Source organism: Stenella coeruleoalba, assembly GCF_951394435.1.
Source record: "Stenella coeruleoalba genome assembly, chromosome: 1".
In the NCBI taxonomy this organism is placed as follows: Eukaryota; Metazoa; Chordata; class Mammalia; order Artiodactyla; family Delphinidae; genus Stenella; species Stenella coeruleoalba.
The window spans coordinates 129,033,956-129,052,831 of NC_137169.1; the positions used below are offsets into that span (position 1 = coordinate 129,033,956).

At 36.9% G+C, this 18,876-nt stretch overlaps 1 protein-coding gene across 1 annotated transcript in view; it reads left to right on the forward strand.

The window, feature by feature from the left end:
- The window catches only part of ZBTB41 (zinc finger and BTB domain containing 41), a 51,249-nt gene that overhangs the window by 6,073 nt on the left and 26,300 nt on the right, over positions 1–18,876 (forward strand). The window contains exons 3-6 of the mRNA XM_079918199.1: positions 4,135–4,342; positions 5,072–5,141; positions 16,104–16,251; positions 18,349–18,478. Coding sequence (XP_079774325.1) covers positions 4,135–4,342; positions 5,072–5,141; positions 16,104–16,251; positions 18,349–18,478 — 556 coding nt within the window. The remainder of the gene's footprint in view (positions 1–4,134; positions 4,343–5,071; positions 5,142–16,103; positions 16,252–18,348; positions 18,479–18,876) is intronic.

Genomic DNA, 18,876 nt, shown 5'->3' on the forward strand with positions numbered 1-18,876 from the left:
TTTATACATTATTATTGAATTCCCCCCACCCCATAAGAAAATAAACAGATATATGTGTAGATTGTGTTTATGCTGAGGAGAACCCCCACACATCCCTACCAATTGATTTAAGCATGGGATTTCTTTGAACATTTATCTGACTTTGGAGTTCAGCGTTCCCTCAGAAGTTCTGTCTCTTCTGTTGGTCAGAAATTCAAATCCATGCAGATAACAGGTCCTGCAATGCCTCTGTGCATTAAATTTGAATTAATAACATAACAAAAATGTGTTTTTACTTTAGAGGTTCTAAATGTTATAATGAATTATTCAAATTTATGTATTTTCGTTGGTCTCTTTGGACTTTGCTGAATTTATTTTTAAATGATTTTATTTGTTTCTTTTTGTGTTTTGGTTAAGTCTACTGGTCTGTAGGCAAATGGAAGTTTAACAATCAAAAGTGGTTTTGATTTTTAATTTAACTGCCACTTGATGGCTTTAATATTCAACTACATATAACTTAATTTTTATTTGCAAGCAAGAATTTCTTGACTACAAATAAACGGAAAATTCTACTAATTGATCTTTCCAGCAAAGGCATTTTCATAGAAAATAAAAGTTTTGGTTAAGAGTTTTCTTATAATTTAAGATTTTTATTAAGTTGCTCTTCCTGTTCACTTGGGTGTAAAAAATCAGGAGACTTGAGTGGTAGGGGGTTGATAAGTTAGCCTTCAGTCCTGAGAGTCAGTGCTAAGCAAGCAGTCAATCCCCAGGTAAGAATGGTCCTGTTCCAAAAATCACTTGTAACTTAGTCACTTAAACTCATACTGTGTACTCTTGATTCATTTCCATAATTTAAAAAGCAAGTTTATGAAAAATGTGAACACTTTCACAATCAAGGAAAACATTTTTTTTTAATTCCATAAAATGACCCCTACCTTTGCCAAATTAGAATTGTGGGTTATTAGTACATACTGATGTTTGGATTCTGTACCTTTTCTCATATCCAGTAGATGTGTAACAAATATTAAGGAATCCAATACAAGCATGCCATATTATAATAGAGAAAGATTAAAATCAACTCAGAAAACATTTCCCCAAAGAAGTTATGTTATAGCAGTATTGGTCTGGTTATACCCTGCAAAAAGTAATAAAAATCAGTGCTTTTCCAACTTTTTTGGGGGGGATGGTTCAAGATCAGAAATACATATATTATTATGCTAATACATATATATGTATATATATATATGTGCTCATACATGCACTGAAGCAAAATAATTGCTTGAATCTAGAGTGAATGCACTCTGATATTTTCTGCTTTGTTCTGTTCCTTTTTTCCCCCCAGTGCTAATCATCATAACCCACAGAATTGATTTTATTGACACATGATTTTTAGTTTGTGAAACACTGATCTAAGCCATAATGTAGCTCAACTCTTGTTTTTGAGAACCTACCTGTTATTTGTGATGTCTGTGGAAAGATTTCGCCTTGGGACACACAAGCACGCCTCTCCCCCAGGCAAGCCCCATATTAGCTCTGATCCCTTGACCACAGCAGGGGAACCGGTGGTGCTCCGGTGTGTATACATGTATCAATGCGGTCATGCCCCGGCAGTGGCAGAGGGAGAACTGAGGAGATACTAGGCGTTTTTAGCAATGGCCAGGGGACAAAGTCAAGTTCTTACAGTATTTTCAGAGAGCTGAAACTCCAGTTTGATCTGTTATAACATATTCATAAACCAGGTGTATGCATATTTATACTTGAGATAGATCTATGTGCCCGTCCTGTGGCCAGTAATCCTAATAATAATAATAATAATGATGATGATGACTAATAGTTACTAATGTTTACTATGTGCTAGGATGTTTTAAGTGTCGCGTATATATTAATTTGTTTACTTCCCACAGCCCCATGAAGTGTTAATAACGCAAGTAGACAGAGGTTAAATTACTGGCTTGATTAAGATCACACAGCTAATTTAGTAGGTGCCCAAACATTGGCTGAGTTTCCTGACTACATGCATGTAAAAGATGCATAGATCATCATCATATGGTCAGTACCTAAATACCTACTGGATTTTTATCATACTTTTGTTTTACTTTGCTTATGATTGTCATCCTTCCCCCCACCTTAAAAAAAATACCTTGGTTCCCTTTCCTCAATATGCTTATGTAAGTGCAGTGCAGTTAACTTTTAGATAATATACTGTGTTTATTAAATATAATCATATTTAGATACATGTAATAAATTGATGAATGTATTTACTAAGTAGACGAATAATTATGATTATCTTTTGTCCTTAGTGGCCTTTGAATATTTTGGGTTTTATGTAATCTCCATGATATATTTATGATTTATATATTTTTTAAAAGTATATGGATGAAATGCTGTACTTTCATGTTAGCTTTAGCCTGAAGAAAAATTTATACTTTTTTTTTTTTAGGACAAAGCAAAGCTAAGCTTTTCATTGAAAATTACTCTTCATATTGATAGTATTTTTTTCTTATTTTTGTTGCCTTTCACTCAGAGGTATCCTTAATTGAGATTTCTATTTTAAGCTAGTAGATGTGCACATTCACAACTTGATTACAGGTTAATAATAATGGCCAACATTAATTGATAGCTTATAATGGGTTGACACAGTTATAAAGGTTTTATGTGTATTTATGTATTATTACAACAGTCCTCTGAGGTAAATCTATTATTCCATTATTATTTTTTCAGATGAGAAAGATTTGAGGCTTAGAAAGGTTACTTGTCCAAGGTCACATAGCCTGCAATTTAAAGAATTGGGATTCATTTCCAGGTGGCTGGATCCAGGGTCTGTGCCCCTACCTATGATGCTGTTCTGCCTCTGTAATGTGGAAATTTATATTCTAAATAATGATGTAAAAGAATTTTAGTATAAGTAGGAATATAGGTAAGATTTAAGCCAAAATGTATCCTTGTATTTCATTTTTTATTGTCACTTTTCTCTTTGGACAGGTTGTGTTAAAATTTCTATTTTTTTTATTTTATCTTTTTATTGAACTATAGTTGATATATAATATTGCATTAGTTTCAAGTGTGCAGCAAAGTTATTCAGATATATATATATATATATATATTTTTTTTTTAGATTCTTTTTCATGATAGATTTGTTATATCTGTGAGTCTGTTTGTGTTTGTAAATAAGTTCATTTGTATTTTTTTAGATTCCACATATAAATGAGAATAATATTAGTCTTTGGCTTACTTCACTTGTTATGATAATCTCTAGGTCCATCCATGTTGCTGCAAATGTCAATATTTCATTATTTTTATGAGTGGGTAATATTTCATTGTGTGTGTGTATATATATATATATATATATATATATATATATATATATATATATACCACATCTTCTTTATCCATTCATCTGTCAGTGGACATTTAGGTTGCTTCCAGGTCTTGGCTATTGTAAATAGTGCTGCTGTGAACATTGGTGTGCATGAAACTTTTTGAATTAGTTTTTGTCTTTTCTGGATATATGCCCAGGAGTGAGATTTCTGGATCATATGGTAACTCTATTTTTACTTTTTTTAAGGAACCTCCATACTGTTTTCCATAGTGGCTGCACCAATTTACATTCCCAACAGTGTAGGAGGGTTAAAATTTTTTGATTCTTTCTATTGCAAATACCTGTAACATTTGTTTGGAACTCAGATATGCATTCAGAATATAATACAAATCTCACATTAATATGTCTGTACATCATACCTGTTCATTTTTTCCTTTTCTTACTTCCCTTGATACTGCCCATATATATTGGCCTTAGTAGCTTAGTGTTAAGCATGCAGTCAAGTACAGGTGATTTACTTGTGTCTTAATGTCTTATAAGTTGGAGAGGTCTTGTAGGAATGGACTGTAGTGAAGTATAAATTTTTCTGAGTATACTAGATTTGTAGTGCCCTTTCCAGATTACCTTCTTTGTGAAGAGAGATGAAAATATATAAGATACATAACATATTATATTTCCTTTTACAATATTTTTAAAAGGTCTGCCAAATCTGAAAATTCCTTTCAATTCATGGCTTCTAAATAAACTGTTAATCAGGAGATTTTATTCCACTGTCAAATTTCAGTCACTATGTAGTAAATGTACTGAATTTAATCTTAATTTCTGTCTTTTTATAGGAAAATATGAGAGCCACACACGTGTTCACACAGGTGAGAAGCCCTTTGAGTGTGATATTTGTCACCAGCGCTATTCGACAAAGTCTAACCTAACTGTTCACAGAAAGAAGCACAGTAATGAAACAGAATTTCATAAGAAGGAGCACAAGTGCCCTTATTGTAATAAACTTCATGCAAGCAAGAAGACTTTAGCCAAGCATGTTAAGAGGCAAGTATTATCTTGCTTCCGTAATATACTTTAGTGTGCCTTCTAATTTAAATACGTAGTGAGCTAAAAACATCTATGGGGTGCTTGTCTCCAATTTTTTCATTGCTTACATTTTCTAGACTACAAATTTATTAAGAAAAGAACAGCAAATGTTAGTTCATATTTTTTACTATTGCTATTGAGATGAAGTTTTTTGATACTGAAACAAAAACTATAGTCTATGCTATAGAAGTTTAAGATACAGAATTTTTGTTATCCTGGGTTTTCTGTCTTGGGTTTTGGCAAGTATGTTTTCAACCTATATGATTTTAGAACTGTAGGAAACTTATTCTGCATGCTCAACTTTGTCTTTAGTGTATGCAAATTTGTGGGAGAAAGAATATTTAGTATAGTATTGCATATTTAACTTTGAGAAATTAAATTTACTGAAATACAGACTAAAACAAGTCAAGTGAATGGCATTGAAGATTATCTGTGAATAGATAGGTTCCTGAATATATGTAAAGTATGATTATGCTTCACTTTGACTATTTCTGCATAACTTTAAGCACACATATTCATATATTAAAATAATAGCGATACCTGTATTCTTGAAGTACTCAAATGTGCCTGTCTCTTTAAGAAAGGAATCAGTGCCTGATTCTTGTAATCACTGTCAACATATTAGATAGAATATTGACTTAACTAATATAATCTTTTCCTGACAGCCTTTTAATTTTTTTCTTATAGATTTCATCCTGAAAATGCACAAGAATTTACTTCCATTAAGAAGACTAAGAGTGAAAGTTGGAAATGTGATGTAAGAGATTTTAATTTGTTGTAGAAAACCAAATTAAATGTATTGTGACCTTTTGGGAAAGTAATTAAATTTTAAAGTAATATAAACTTAGCTTATATCACTTTTAGAATCTCTCTTTTATACAGTGTTATCCTAATATTTTTGTAAATTAAGCCTGGTATGAGTTAGTTTTTGAATGATGGACCTGAAAAATAGAAATCCTAGTTTTTATTTTTATTGTAATCACTATACCATGTTTTTACAGTTGTCTGAAACTGTGATGTTACTGTTGCACAGAATATAAAATGTTAGAATTTTCCTTCCATTTCTGGTTGTCTGTTGCTATATATCAAACCACCTCAAAACTTAGTGGCCTTGAATTACCATTTCATTGTATCTCATCATTTTGGGGGTCAGTAATGTAAATGGGGGCAGGATTTTGCTAGGCAATTCTTCTGTTCTACATGGTGTCAGCTGAAGTCACTCAGTTGTTTTCAGCTGATGGATGGTCTGTATGATCTGGTCTGGTTTGGGGCTGCTTCCAAAGTGCCTCACTCACATGGCTGGAAACCTGGTGTTGGTCAACAGCTAGAAGCTCAGCAAGGACAGCTGGCTTTTCCTGGGGCTACTTGAACTGCCTTCTGGCATGGCAGCTGGGCTCCAGGAGTGAGTGTGTGTTTGTTCCAGGAAGCCGAGGTAAATGCTCTCAGGCTTCTTATGGCCTCACCTCGGAAGTCTCAGAGCACCACTTCTAACATGTTCTGTTGGTCACACAAGGCACTACAGCCTAGGAAGATATAAGGGGAGTGGAATTAATCTCCATTTTACAATGATAGGAGTAGCAAAGAATTTGTACGTATTTTTATTCTACCGCAACTCCTAAAGTACTTTTTCATTATTTAGGTAAATATTGTTTAAAGGAGTAATCAGATATCATTTTGTTTACTCCTAGGCTTCAACTTATATATTGGGTTGGCCAAAAAGTTCCTTCAGTTTTTAAATAAAAATAAAAGACGCATTTTTCATTTTCACCAAGAACTTTATTGAACAATGTATCCATTGTTTTGTTCCACTACCTTCAGCCATTTTTCTGGCAACTTCATAATTCCATCTTCCCAAAACTTTTTATCTTTTTAAGCAAAGAACTGTACCAGGTGCCTTTTACAGTCTTCCAGGGAATTGAAATTTTTTCAATTAGAAGAGTTTTGTAAAGACCAAAATAAATGGAAATCCGAAGGTGCAATGTCTGGTGAATACGGCAGGTGAATCAGAACTTCGCAGCCAAGCTCTAACAGTTTTTTGCCTGGTCACCAAAGAAACATGCGGTCTTGTGGTATCCTGATGGAAGATTATGTGTTTTCTGTTGACTAATTCTGGACACTTTTCATCAAGTGCTGCTTTTAGTTGGTCTAATTGGGAGCACTACTTGGAATTGTTTGGTTTTCCAGAAGGAGCTCATAATAGAGGACTCGCTTCTAAACCCACCATATACACAACATCACCTTCTTTGTATGAAGACTGGCCTTTGGTGTGGTTGGTGGTGGTTCATTTCACTTGCCCCATGATCTCTTCTGTTCCGCATTATTGTACAGTATCCACTATTCATCACCCACCACAACTTGTTTTAAAAACAGAACGTTTTTGTTATGTTTAAGTAGAGAATCGCATGCAGAAATAGGGTCGAAGGTTTTTTTTGCTTAACTTATGTGGAACCCAAACATCAAAGCAATTAGCGTAACCAAGCTGGTGCAAATGATTTTCAGCCTTTGATTTGGATATTTTGAGTATGTCAGCTATCTCCCACGTGGTATAACATTGATTGTTCTAGTGAATGTCTCGATTTGATCGCTATCAACTTCAACTGGTCTACCCCAACGTGCAGCATCGTCCAGCGAGAAATCTCCAGCACGAAACTTCACAAACTACTTTTGACACGTTTGATCAGTCACAACACCTTCTCCATACACTGCACAAATCTTTGCGTTTCAGCTGTGTTTTTACCTTTCTTGAAATAATAAAGCGTAATATGCCGAAAATGTTGCTTTTTTCTTCCATTTTCAATATTAAAATGGCCACACAAAAATTCACCAACTTTGATACTTTTTAAAAAAAATGCACACTGATATGACAGCTGTCACAATACAATCTAACAAAATTTTTTGTTTTGTTTTGTTTTTTTGCGGTTAACAAAATTATTTTGAATGAAGTTAAAGACAACTAAGTGCTACTAGAGCCATCTGACGCAAAAAACCAAACGAACCTTTTGGCCAACCCAATACATGACAAGATTCTCACCATTTCTCTGATTTCAGCTTCTAGGAATTGAAGTTAATTATTAATTATTTGGATCTTTATAAGATGGTTTCTTCTCCTTACTAAGTTTCATCATCCTCAGCTGCAAAATGATAACAATTATATCTACCTCTTAGGTTTATTGTGAGAATTAAGTAAAATAATCCATGAATTACTTAGCATTGTGCCTGTTATATAGTACATGCTGTGCTGTTGTTGTACCTGGAGTATAATACATGCTATGTTGTTATACCTGGTGTATAGTACACGCTGTGTTATACCTGGTATATAGTACACGCTGTGTTATACCTGGTGTATAGTACACGCTGTGTTATACCTGGTTTATAGTACATGCTATGTTATACCTGGTGTATAGTACACGCTGTGTTATACATGGTGTATAGTACATGCTGTGTTGTTATACCTGGTGTATAGTACATGCTATGTTGTTACATACGTGGCGTACAGTAGATGCTGTGTTGTTATACCTGGTGTATAGTACATGCTGTATTGTGGTGGTTGTTATGCTTGGTGTTTAGGACATGCTATATTGGTACAGCAGTTCCTCTTCCCCTTTTCTAAATCTGATGTCTGCCAAATTTATTTAAAATGTTGTGTCTATTCTTTCTGACCACCTCAAGAGATAAACTTTTTAAAGTAATTTTTCTGAAGTTTCTTACTCCTATTCCTAATCAAATATATGGCAAGCATGATAAAACCTTTATTCATATCATTGATTTAAAATATAAATTTTTTTAACATCTTTATTGGAGTATAATTGCTTTACAATGGTGTGTTAGTTTCTGCTTTATAACAAAGTGAATCAGCTATACATATACATATGTTCCCATATCTCTTCCCTCTTGTGTCTCCCTCCCTCCCACCCCTCCAGGCGGCCACAAAGCACCGAGCTGATCTCCCTGTGCTATGCGGCTGCTTCCCACTAGCTATCTACCTTACGTTTGGTAGTGTATATATGTCCATGCCACTCTCTCACTTAGTCACACCTTACCCTTCCCCCTCCCCATATCCTGAAGTCCATTCTCTAGTAGGTCTAGTAGGACACAGTCTTTATTCCTGTCTTACCCCTAGGTTCTTCATGACAGTTTTTTTTTCTTAAATTCCATATATATGTGTTAGCATACGGTATTTGTCTCTCTCTTTCTGACTTACTTCACTCTGTATGACAGACTCTAGGTCTATCCACCTCATTACAAATAGCTCAATTTCGTTTCTTTTTATGGCTGAGTAATAGTCCATTGTATATATGCGCCACATCTTCTTTATCCATTCATCCAATGATGGACACTTAGGTTGTTTCCATCTCCGGGCTGTTGTAAATAGAGCTGCAATGAACATTTTGGTACATGACACTTTTTGAATTATGGTTTTCTCAGGGTATATGCCCAGTAGTGGGATTGCTGGGTCATATAGTAGTTCTATTTGTAGTTTTTTAAGGAACCTCCATACTGTTCTCCACAGTGGCTGTATCAGTTTACATTCCCACCAACAGTGCAAGAGGGTTCCCTTTTTTCCACACCCTCTCCAGCATTTATTGTTTCTGGATTTCTTGATGATGGCCATTCTGACTGGTGTGAGATGATATCTCATTGTAGTTTTGATTTGCATTTCTCTAATTCTTAGTGATGTTGAGCATTGTTTCATGTGTTTGTTGGCAGTCTGTATATCTTCTTTGGAGAAATGTCTATTTAGGTCTTCTGCCCACTTCTGGATTGGGTTGTTTGTTTTTTTTGTTATTAAGCTGCATGAGCTGCTTGTAAATTTTGGAGATTAATCCTTTGTCAGTTGCTTCATTTGCAAATATTTTCTCCCATTCTGAGGGTTGTCTTTTTGCCTTCTTTATGGTCTCCTTTGCTGTGCAAAAGCTTTTAAGTTTCATTAGGTCCCATTTGTTTATTTTTGTTTTTATTTCCATTTTTCTAGGAGGTGGGTCAAAAAGGATCTTGCTGTGATTTATGTCATAGAGTGTCCTGCCTATGTTTTCCTCTAAGAGTTTGATAGTTTCTGGCCTTACTTTAATCCATTTTGAGTTTAGGTCTTTAATCCATTTTGAGTTTATTTTTGTGTATGGTGTTAGGGAGTGATCTAATCTCATACTTTTACATGTACCTGCCCAGTTTTCCCAGCACCACTTATTGAAGAGGCTGTCCTTTCTCCACTGTACATTCCTGCCTCCTTTATCAAAGATAAGGTGACCATATGTGCGTGAGTTTATCTCCGGGCTTTCTATCCTGTTCCATTGATCTATCTTTCTGTTTTTGTGCCAGTACCATACTGTCTTGATTATTGTAGCTTTCTAGTATAGTCTGAAGTCAGGAAGCCTGATTCCTCCAGCTCCGTTTTTCGTTCTCAAGATTGCTTTGGCTATTCAGGGTCTTTTGTGTTTCCATACAAATTGGGAAATTTTTTGTTCTAATTCTGTGAAAAATACCAGTGGTAGTTTGATAGGGATTGCATTGAATCTGTAGATTGCTTTGGGTAGTAGAGTCATTTTGACAATGTTGATTCTTTCAATCCAAGAACATGGTATGTCTCCCCATCTATTTTTATCATCTTTAATTTCTTTCATCAGTGTCTTATAATTTTTTGCATATAGGTCTTTTGTCTCCTTAGGTAGGTTTATTCCTAGATATTTCATTCTTTTTGTTGCAGTGGTAAACGGGAGTGTTTTCTTGATTTCACTTTCAGATTTTTTCGTCATTAGTGTATAGGAATGTCAGAGATTTCTGTGCATTAATTTTTTATCCTGCTACTTTACCAATTCATTGATTAGCTCTAGTAGTTTTCTGGTAGCATCTTTTTGATTCTCTATGTATACTATCATGTCATCTGCAAACAGTGACAGCTTTACTTCTTCTTTTCTGATTTGGATTCCTTTTATTTCCTTTTCTTCTCTGATTGCTGTGGCTAAAATTTCCAAAACTATGTTGAATAAGAGTGGTGAGAGGGCAACCTTGTCTTGTTCCTGATCTTAGTGGAAATGGTTTCAGTTTTTCACCATTGAGGACAATGTTGGCTGTGAGTTTGTCATATATGGCCTTTATTATGTTGAGGAAAGTTCCCTCTATGCCTACTTTCTGCAGAGTTTTTATCATAAATGGGTGTTGAATTTTGTCGAAAGCTTTCTCTGCATCTATTGAGATGACCATATGGTTTTTCTCCTTCAATTTGTTAATATGGTGTATCATGTTGATTGATTTGCATATATTGAAGGATCCTTGCATTCCTGGAATAAACCCCACTTAATCATGGTGTATGATTCTTTTAATGTGCTGTTGGATTCTGTTTGCTAGTATTTTGTTGAGGATTTTTGCATCTATGTTCATCAGTGATATTGGCCTGTAGTTTTCTTTCTTTGTGACATCCTTGTCTGGTTTTGGTATCAGGGTGATGGTGGCCTCGTAGAATGAGTTTTGGAGTGTTCCTCCCTCTACTATATTTTGGAAGAGTTTGAGAAGGATAGGTGTTAGCTCTTCTCTAAATGTTTGACAGAATTCGCCTGTGAAGCCATCTGGTCCTGGGCTTTTCTTTGTTGGAAGATTTTTAATCACAGTTTCAATTTCGGTGCTGGTGATTGATCTGTTCATATTTTCTATTTCTTCCTGATTCAGTCTTGGCAGGTTGTGCATTTCTAAGAATTTGTCCATTTCTTCCAGGTTGTCCATTTTATTCACATAGAGTTGCTTGTAGTAATCTCTCATGATCTCTTGCATTTCTGCAGTATCAGTTGTTACTTCCCCTTTTTCATTTCTAATTCTATTGATTTGACTCTTCTCCCATTTTTTCTTGATGAGTCTGGCTAATGGTTTATCTATTTTGTTTATCTTCTCAAAGAACCAGCTTTTAGTTTTATTGATCTTTGCTATCGTTTCCTTCATTTCTTTTTCATTTACTTCTGATCTGATCTTTATGATTTCTTTCCTTCTGCTAACTTTGGGGGTTTTTTGTTCTTCTTTCTCTAATTGCTTTAGGTGCAAGGTTAGGTTGTTTATTCGAGATGTTTACTGTTTCTTAAGGTAGGATTGTATTGCTATAAACTTCCGTCATAGAACTGCTTTTGCTGCATCCCATAGATTTTGGGTCGTTGTGTCTCCATTGTCATCTGTTTCTAGGTATTTTTTTATTTCCTCTTTGATTTCTTCAGTGATCACTTCGTTATTAAGTAGTGTATTGTTTAGCCTCTGTGTGTTTGTATTTTTTACAGATCTTTTCCTGTAATTGATATCTAGTCCCATAGCGTTGTGGTCGGAAAAGATACTTGGTACAATTTCAATATTCTTAAATTTACCAAGGCTTGATTTGTGACCCAAGATGTGATCTATCCTGGAGAATGTTCCATGAGCACTTGAGAAAAATGTGTATTCTGTTGTTTTTGGATGGAATGTCCTATAAATATCAATTAAGTCCATCTTGTTTAATGTATCATTTAAAGCTTGTGTTTCCTTATTTATTTTCATTTTGGATGATCTGTCCATTGGTGAAAGTGGGGTTTTAAAGTCCCCTACTATTAATATGTTACTGTCGATTTCCCCTTTTATGGCTCTTAGTATTTGCCTTATGTATTGAGGTGCTTCTATGTTGGGTGCATAAATATTTACAATTGTTATATCTTCTTCTTGGATCAACCCCTTGGTCATTATGTAGTGTCCTTCTTTGTCTCTTCTAATAGTCTTTATTTTAAAGTCTATTTTGTCTGATATGAGAATTGCTACTTCAGCTTTCTTTTGGTTTCCATTTGCATGAAATATCTTTTTCTATCCCCTTACTTTCAGTCTGTATGTGTCTCTAGGTCTGAAGTGGGTCTCTTGTAGACAGCAAATACATGGGTCTTGTTTTTGTATCCATTCAGCCAATCTGTGTCTTTTGGTGGGAGCATTTAGTCCATTTACATTTAAGGTAATTATCGATATGTATGTTCCTATTCCCATTTTCTTAATTGTTTTGGTTCGTTATTGTAGGTCTTTTCCTTCTCTTGTCTTTCTTGCCTAGAGAAGTTCCTTTAGCAGTTGTTTTAGAGCTGGTTTGGTGGTGCTGAACTCTCTCAGCTTTTGCTTGTCTGTGAAGGTTTTAATTTCTCCGTCAAATCTGAATGAGATCCTTGCTGGGTAGAGTAATCTTGGTTGCAGGTTTTTCTCATTCATCACTTTAAATATGTCCTGCCAGTCCCTTCTGGCTTGCAGAGTTTCTGCTGAAAGATCAGCTGTTAACCTTATGGGGATTCCCTTCTGTGTTATTTGTTGTTTTTCCCTTGCTGCTTTTAATATGTTTTCTTGTATTTAATTTTTGACAGTTTGACTAATATGTGTCTTGGCGTATTTCTCCTTGGATTTATCCTGTATGGGACTCTCTGTGCTTCCTGAACTTGACTATTTCCTTTCCCATATTAGGGAAGTTTTCAACTATAATCTCTTCAAATATTTTCTCAGTCCCCTTCTTTTTCTCTTCATCTTCTGGGATCCCTACAATTCGAATGTTGGTGCGTTTAATGTTGTCCCAGAGGTCTCTGAGACTGTCCTCAGTTCTTTTGATTCTTTTTTCTTTATTCTGCTCTGCAGTAGTTATTTCCACTGTTTTATCTTCCAGGTCACTTATCCGTTCCTCTGCCTCAGTTATTCTGCTATTGACCCCATCTAGAGTATTTTTCATTTTATTTATTGTGTTGATAATCATTGTTTCTTTCATCTTTAGTTCTTCTAGGTCTTTGTTAAATGTTTCTTGCATTTTGTCTACTCTATTTCCAAGATTTTGGATCATCTTTACTATCATTATTCTGGATTCTATTTCAGGTAGACTGCCTATTTCCTCTTCATTCATTAGGTCTGGTGGGTTTTTATCTTGCTCCTTCATCTGCTGTGTTTCTATCTTCTCATTTTGCTTATCTTACTGTGTTTGGGGTCTCCTTTTTGCAGGCTGCAGGTTCGTAGTTCCCGTTGTTTTTGGTATCTGTCCCCAGTGGCTAAGATTGGTTCAGTGGGTTCTGTAGGCTTCCTGGTGCAGGGGACTAGTGCCTGTGTTCAGGTGGATGAGGCTGGATCTTGTCTTTCTGGTGGGCAGGTCCTCATATGGTGGTGTGTTTTGGGGTGTCTGTGGACTTATTATGATTTTAGGCAGCCTGTCTGCTCCTGGGTGGGGTTGTGTTCCTGTCTTGCTAGTTGTTTGGCATAGGGTGTCCAGCACTGTAGCTTTCTGGTCGTTGAGTGAAGCTGGGTACTGGTGTTGAGATGGAGATCTCTTGGAGATTTTCACCGTTTGATATCATGTGGAGCTGGGAGGTCTCTAGTGGACCAGTGTCCTGAAGTTGGCTCTCCCACCTCAGAGGCACAGCACTGACTCCTGGCTGCAGCACCAAGAGCCTTTCATCCACACGGCTCAGAATAAAAGGGAGAAAAAGTAGAAAGAAAGAATTAGTAGAAGTAGAAAGAAAGAAAGAAGGGATGGAGGGAGGGAGGGAGGGAGAGAGGAAGGAAGGAAGGAAAAAAGAAAGAAGATAAAGTAAAATAAAATAAGATAAAATATAATAAAGTTATTAAAATAAAAAAATAATTATTAAGAGAAACAAACGGATGGATAGAACCCTCAGACAAATGGTGGAAGCAAAGCAAAGAACGAAGATAAAGTAAAATAAAATAAAGTTATTAAAATGAAAAGTAATTATTAAGGAAAAAAAGAAAAAAAAATGGACGGATAGAACCCTCGGACAAATGGTGGAAGCAAAGCTACACAGACAAAATCTCACACAGAAGCATACACATACACACTCACAAAAAGAGGAAAAGGGGAAAAAATCATAAATCTTGCTCTCAAAGTCCACCTCCTCAATTTGGGATGATTCATTGTCTAAAGGAGGGAAGGAAGGAAGGAAAGAACGAAGATAAAGTAAAATTAAATAAAGTTATTAAAATGAAAAGTAATTATTAAGAAAAAAATTTTTTAAAAAAACGGACGGATAGAACCCTCGGACAAATGGTGGAAGCAAAGCTATACAGACAAAATCGCACACAGAAGCATATACATACACACAAAAAGAGGAAGAGGAGAAAAAACCATAAATCTTGCTCTCAAAGTCCATCTCCTCAATTTGGGATGATTTGCTGTCTATTCATGTATTCCACACATGCAGGGTACATCAAGTTGATTGTGGAGCTTTAATCCGCTGCTTCTGAGGCTGCTGGGAGAGATTTCCCTTTCTCTTCTTTGTTCGCACAGCTCCCGGGGCTCACCTTTGGATTTGGCCCCGCCTCTGCGTGTAGGTCGCTGGAGGGCGTCTGTGCCCCTTTGGATTTGGCCCCGCCTCTGCGTGTAGGTCGCTGGAGGGCGTCTGTTTTTCCGCTCAGACAGGACGGGCTTAAAGGAGCCGCTGGGGCTTAAAGGAGCCGCTGATTCGGGGGCTTTGGCTCACTCAGGCAGGGGGGAGGGAGAGGTACGGAGTGCGGGGCGGGCCTGTGGCGGCAGAGGCCGGCATGACGATGCACCAGCCTGAGGCGCTCCGTGCGTTTTCCCGGGGAAGTTGTCCCTGGATCACGGGACCCCGGCAGTGGTGGGCTGCACAGACTCCCCGGAAGGGGGGTGTGGAGAGTGACCTGTGCTCGCACACAGGCTTCTTGGTGGCGGCAGCAGCAGCCTTAGCGTCTCATGCCCGTCTCTGGGGTCCGCGCTGTCAGCCGCGGCTCGCGCCCGTCTCTGGAGCTCATTTAATCAGCGTTCTTAATCCCCTCTCCTCGCACACCAGGAAACAAAGAGGCAAGAAGAAGTCTCTTGCCTCTTCGGCAGGTCCAGACTCTTCCCCGGACTCCCTCCCGGCCAGCCGTGGTGCACCAACCCCCTGCAGACTGTGCTCATACCGCCAACCCCAGTCCTCTCCCGGCGCTCCGACCAAAGCCCGAGCCTCAGCTTGCAGCCCCGCCCGCCCCAGCGGGCGAGCAGACAAGCCTCTAGGGCTGGTGAGTGCCAGTCGGCCCTGATCCACTGTGCGGGAATCTCCCCGCTTTGCCCCCCGCACCCCTGTTGCTGTGCTCTCCTCCGCGGCTTCGAAGCTGCACCCTCCGCCACCTGCAGTCTCCGCCTGCGATGGGGCTTCTAGTGTGTGGAAACCTTTCCTCCTTCACAGCTCCCTCCCACTGGTGCAGGTCCTGTCTCTATCCTTTTGTCTCTGTTTATTCTTTTTTCTTTTGCACTACCCAGGTACGTGAGGGGTTTCTTGCCTTTAGAGAGGTCTGAGGTGTTCTGCCAGCGTTCAGTAGGTGCTCTGCCGGAGTTGCTCCACGTGTAGATGTATTTCTGGTGTATCTATGGGGAGGAAGGCAATCTCCGCATCGTACTCCTCCGCCATCTTCCCGGAAGCCCTCGATTTAAAATATAAATTTAATGGATTTAGAAATGTTGACCAGGATTAAGATAGTGTGATTACTGTATGATCTTAGGAATTAGCCTATTAGAAATGTAAGGTGTTGAAATTTAGCTAACTTTAGTACTAATTTAAAATAAATTCTTATTGTAATTCCTCCAAGGTATTTTTTCTGCACAATAGTTGATTATACTTCTGGTAAGTTTTTTCTTTTAGGAGAAATTTCTCTTTAGCTACTTGAATATATGTGTTTATTTCTCATCATGAGCTTTGTATTTTTATTTTAAATTCAGGTTCCCTTACATTTTATGTGCATTTTCTTTTAGATTTGTAAGAAATCTTTTACTCGAAGACCACACTTGGAGGAACATATGATTCTCCATTCTCAAGATAAACCTTTTAAGTGTACCTATTGTGAAGAACATTTTAAATCACGATTTGCACGGTTAAAGCATCAAGAGAAGTTCCATCTGGGTAAGTAGATTAATTTTCCTAGGAGCAGCATAGCAACTGTTGGTGGTCACGTCGTGCTGGAGGAGGCCGCTGCTGTTGAATCACTAGGAGAAGGAGGTCATGTATGTGGGGAGGGGTACTGGATTTGCTGCTGTTCTTGGAGATGAGTAAATATGGGGTTTGTTTTGTTTTGTTTTCTGGTGGCAGATGTGTTCATGGTCATAACTGCATTTATTTATTGTTGATTGTTGGATAGGTTTGTGAGTGCCTGGGGGTAGGCATTTTTGTCTTGGAAAAAACTCATTTTTCAGAGAGTGTAGTAAACTTAGTATATTTGAAATTCAATATTGTATTTGATGAATTCTCTCCCTCATGCTTATGGCCAAGGTGGAGACTTGTGTTCCAGATGGTAGTACAGTTAGGTACATTTATTTATGACAGTTACTCCCAATAATGAATTATTATCTTTCAAGTAGCCTTTTCCCTATCCTATTCAATGTTTTTATTGACAACTTGGATAAAAATAATATATTTCATGATTTATCCATATGCTACATGACATAAAGCTGGCAGGGGTAGTTGATACAGCAGAAAATAAAGAAGTAAAAAAAAAAAACTCTCTGCTTTAAAAAAAAAGTTAAAATTAATTAAGAATAAATACAAAGTTGTACACATGGGAATGATCTGACTTTTTTTAATCATTAGGAGTTGCAGAGCTTTAAAATAGTACAGAATCCAAATGCCTCACTTTTCAGATGGGCTTATTAATAGCAGAGGCACAGTCTGAACCAGTAACGTCATATGACTGACAAAAACAACTGTAGTTTTAAACTACATTAATAAAAATGTTCAGAATTAGGAAGGTAATCATCTGGCTGATTTTAAATTGATCTGGAATATTGCATTCATTTATGGATAACACATTCAAAATGGATACTGACATATATTCTAGAGGTGGGTAATTATGGCAACATAGGGCTTTAAAATCATGTCATCTGAAAAACTTTTGAAGGACCTTGAAATATTTTGTTTGGGAAAGGGAGACAGGACAGCCATCTTCAGATATTTTCAAGGCTGTATTGCACAATGAGGAATACAGTTGCCCCTCAGTATCCATGGAGGTTGGTTCCAGGACCTCTCCAGATACCCAAATCCAAGGATGCCCCAGTCCCTTGTATAAAATGGTGTAGCATTTGCATATGACCTGTGCACATCCTCCTGTATACTTTAAATCATCTTTAGATTACTTATAATACCTAATACAATGTAAATACTATTTCAATAGTTGTAAATACAATATAAATGCTATGTAAATGGTTGCCAGTGCCTGGCAAATTCAAGTTTTGCTTTTTGGAACTTTCTGGAATTTTTTTCAAATATTTTCTATCTGGAGTTGGTTGAATCCACAGATATTGGGGTGGGGAGGGTGAAGCAAGCTGAGTTATACTTCTTTTTCACACATCCTTTGTCATCTTTTCAGTTTGCCCTTCGGTAGAACTCTGTCTTCTCTCCAGTGATTTGGTAAAATCATGGTGAAATTTTGAATCCAGCTAAGGTCAATATTACTGTAAGAAATGTGTATTTAATTTTGTACGACTAAACAGAAATGTGCCACAGTCTTTTCGGTAGAGGCAGTGTCACTAAGATCTTTTGGCTCTAAGGAGCAGCAGTGCCTTTCCAAACCATGAGCTCTCTTAGTGTTCTGTTGGTTCTTTAAGGCTTCTCATTACCTCCTTTCCCCAGAAATTTGGTATGTAACATTTTTTAGTTTGACCCGGTCTGATTTCAAACTAGGAACTGGCTGTTTCAGTTTATAATAAACTCATTAGTTTATTCAGCTTTTGTTATATTAGATGCCTGGTGCCATACTCAGCTTTGGGAATACAGAGATGATTGTATCCTGTCTGCTGGGAATAAAATAAACACTCTAGAAGGGAAGAGAAAACTATAAATAAATAATTGATTGTGTAAAATAATAATAATTGTGTAAAAAATAATAATAGATTGTGTTATGATATATACGTTAGTAGTGGTAGGCATGAATTTATAACATACGTATTAAATTTAACATAGTATCTATTCTTAAAGTTTAGATGCACACTATTTTTTCCTTTTTAGGTCCTTTTCCATGTGATATATGCGGTCGCCAGTTTAACGACACTGGAAATTTGAAACGCCATATAGAGTGTACCCATGGTGGAAAGAGAAAATGGACTTGCTTTATCTGTGGGAAATCAGTACGAGAAAGGTGAGGAATTATCTAAATACCCAGAAACATCCTGGTACTGTTATGTAGAAATAATTAATGAATGTATTTTATAAGGATTAGGGTAACACAAGACACAAGATACCTGAATTATGCTTTAATTTGAAATTTAAGGATAAAAGAAATTATGTAATATGTTGTAGAAGGTTGTTTATTCATTCATTTATTTATTTTAAAGACATAAGCTACAAAGACAGTGAGACAGAAAAATGACAAGAGCAACACAGGTTTGGAAGCTAGAAAGCAGATGTATCAGTGGTAACTGACTTAGCAGATCTGAGGAAGACAGATCCCAAAGTGGCAATGGAGAAATTGAGAACCTAGCTTACATCCCAGAAGCCACGAAAGGTATGGGAACTGGCAGTCTCAGATGCCTCTGG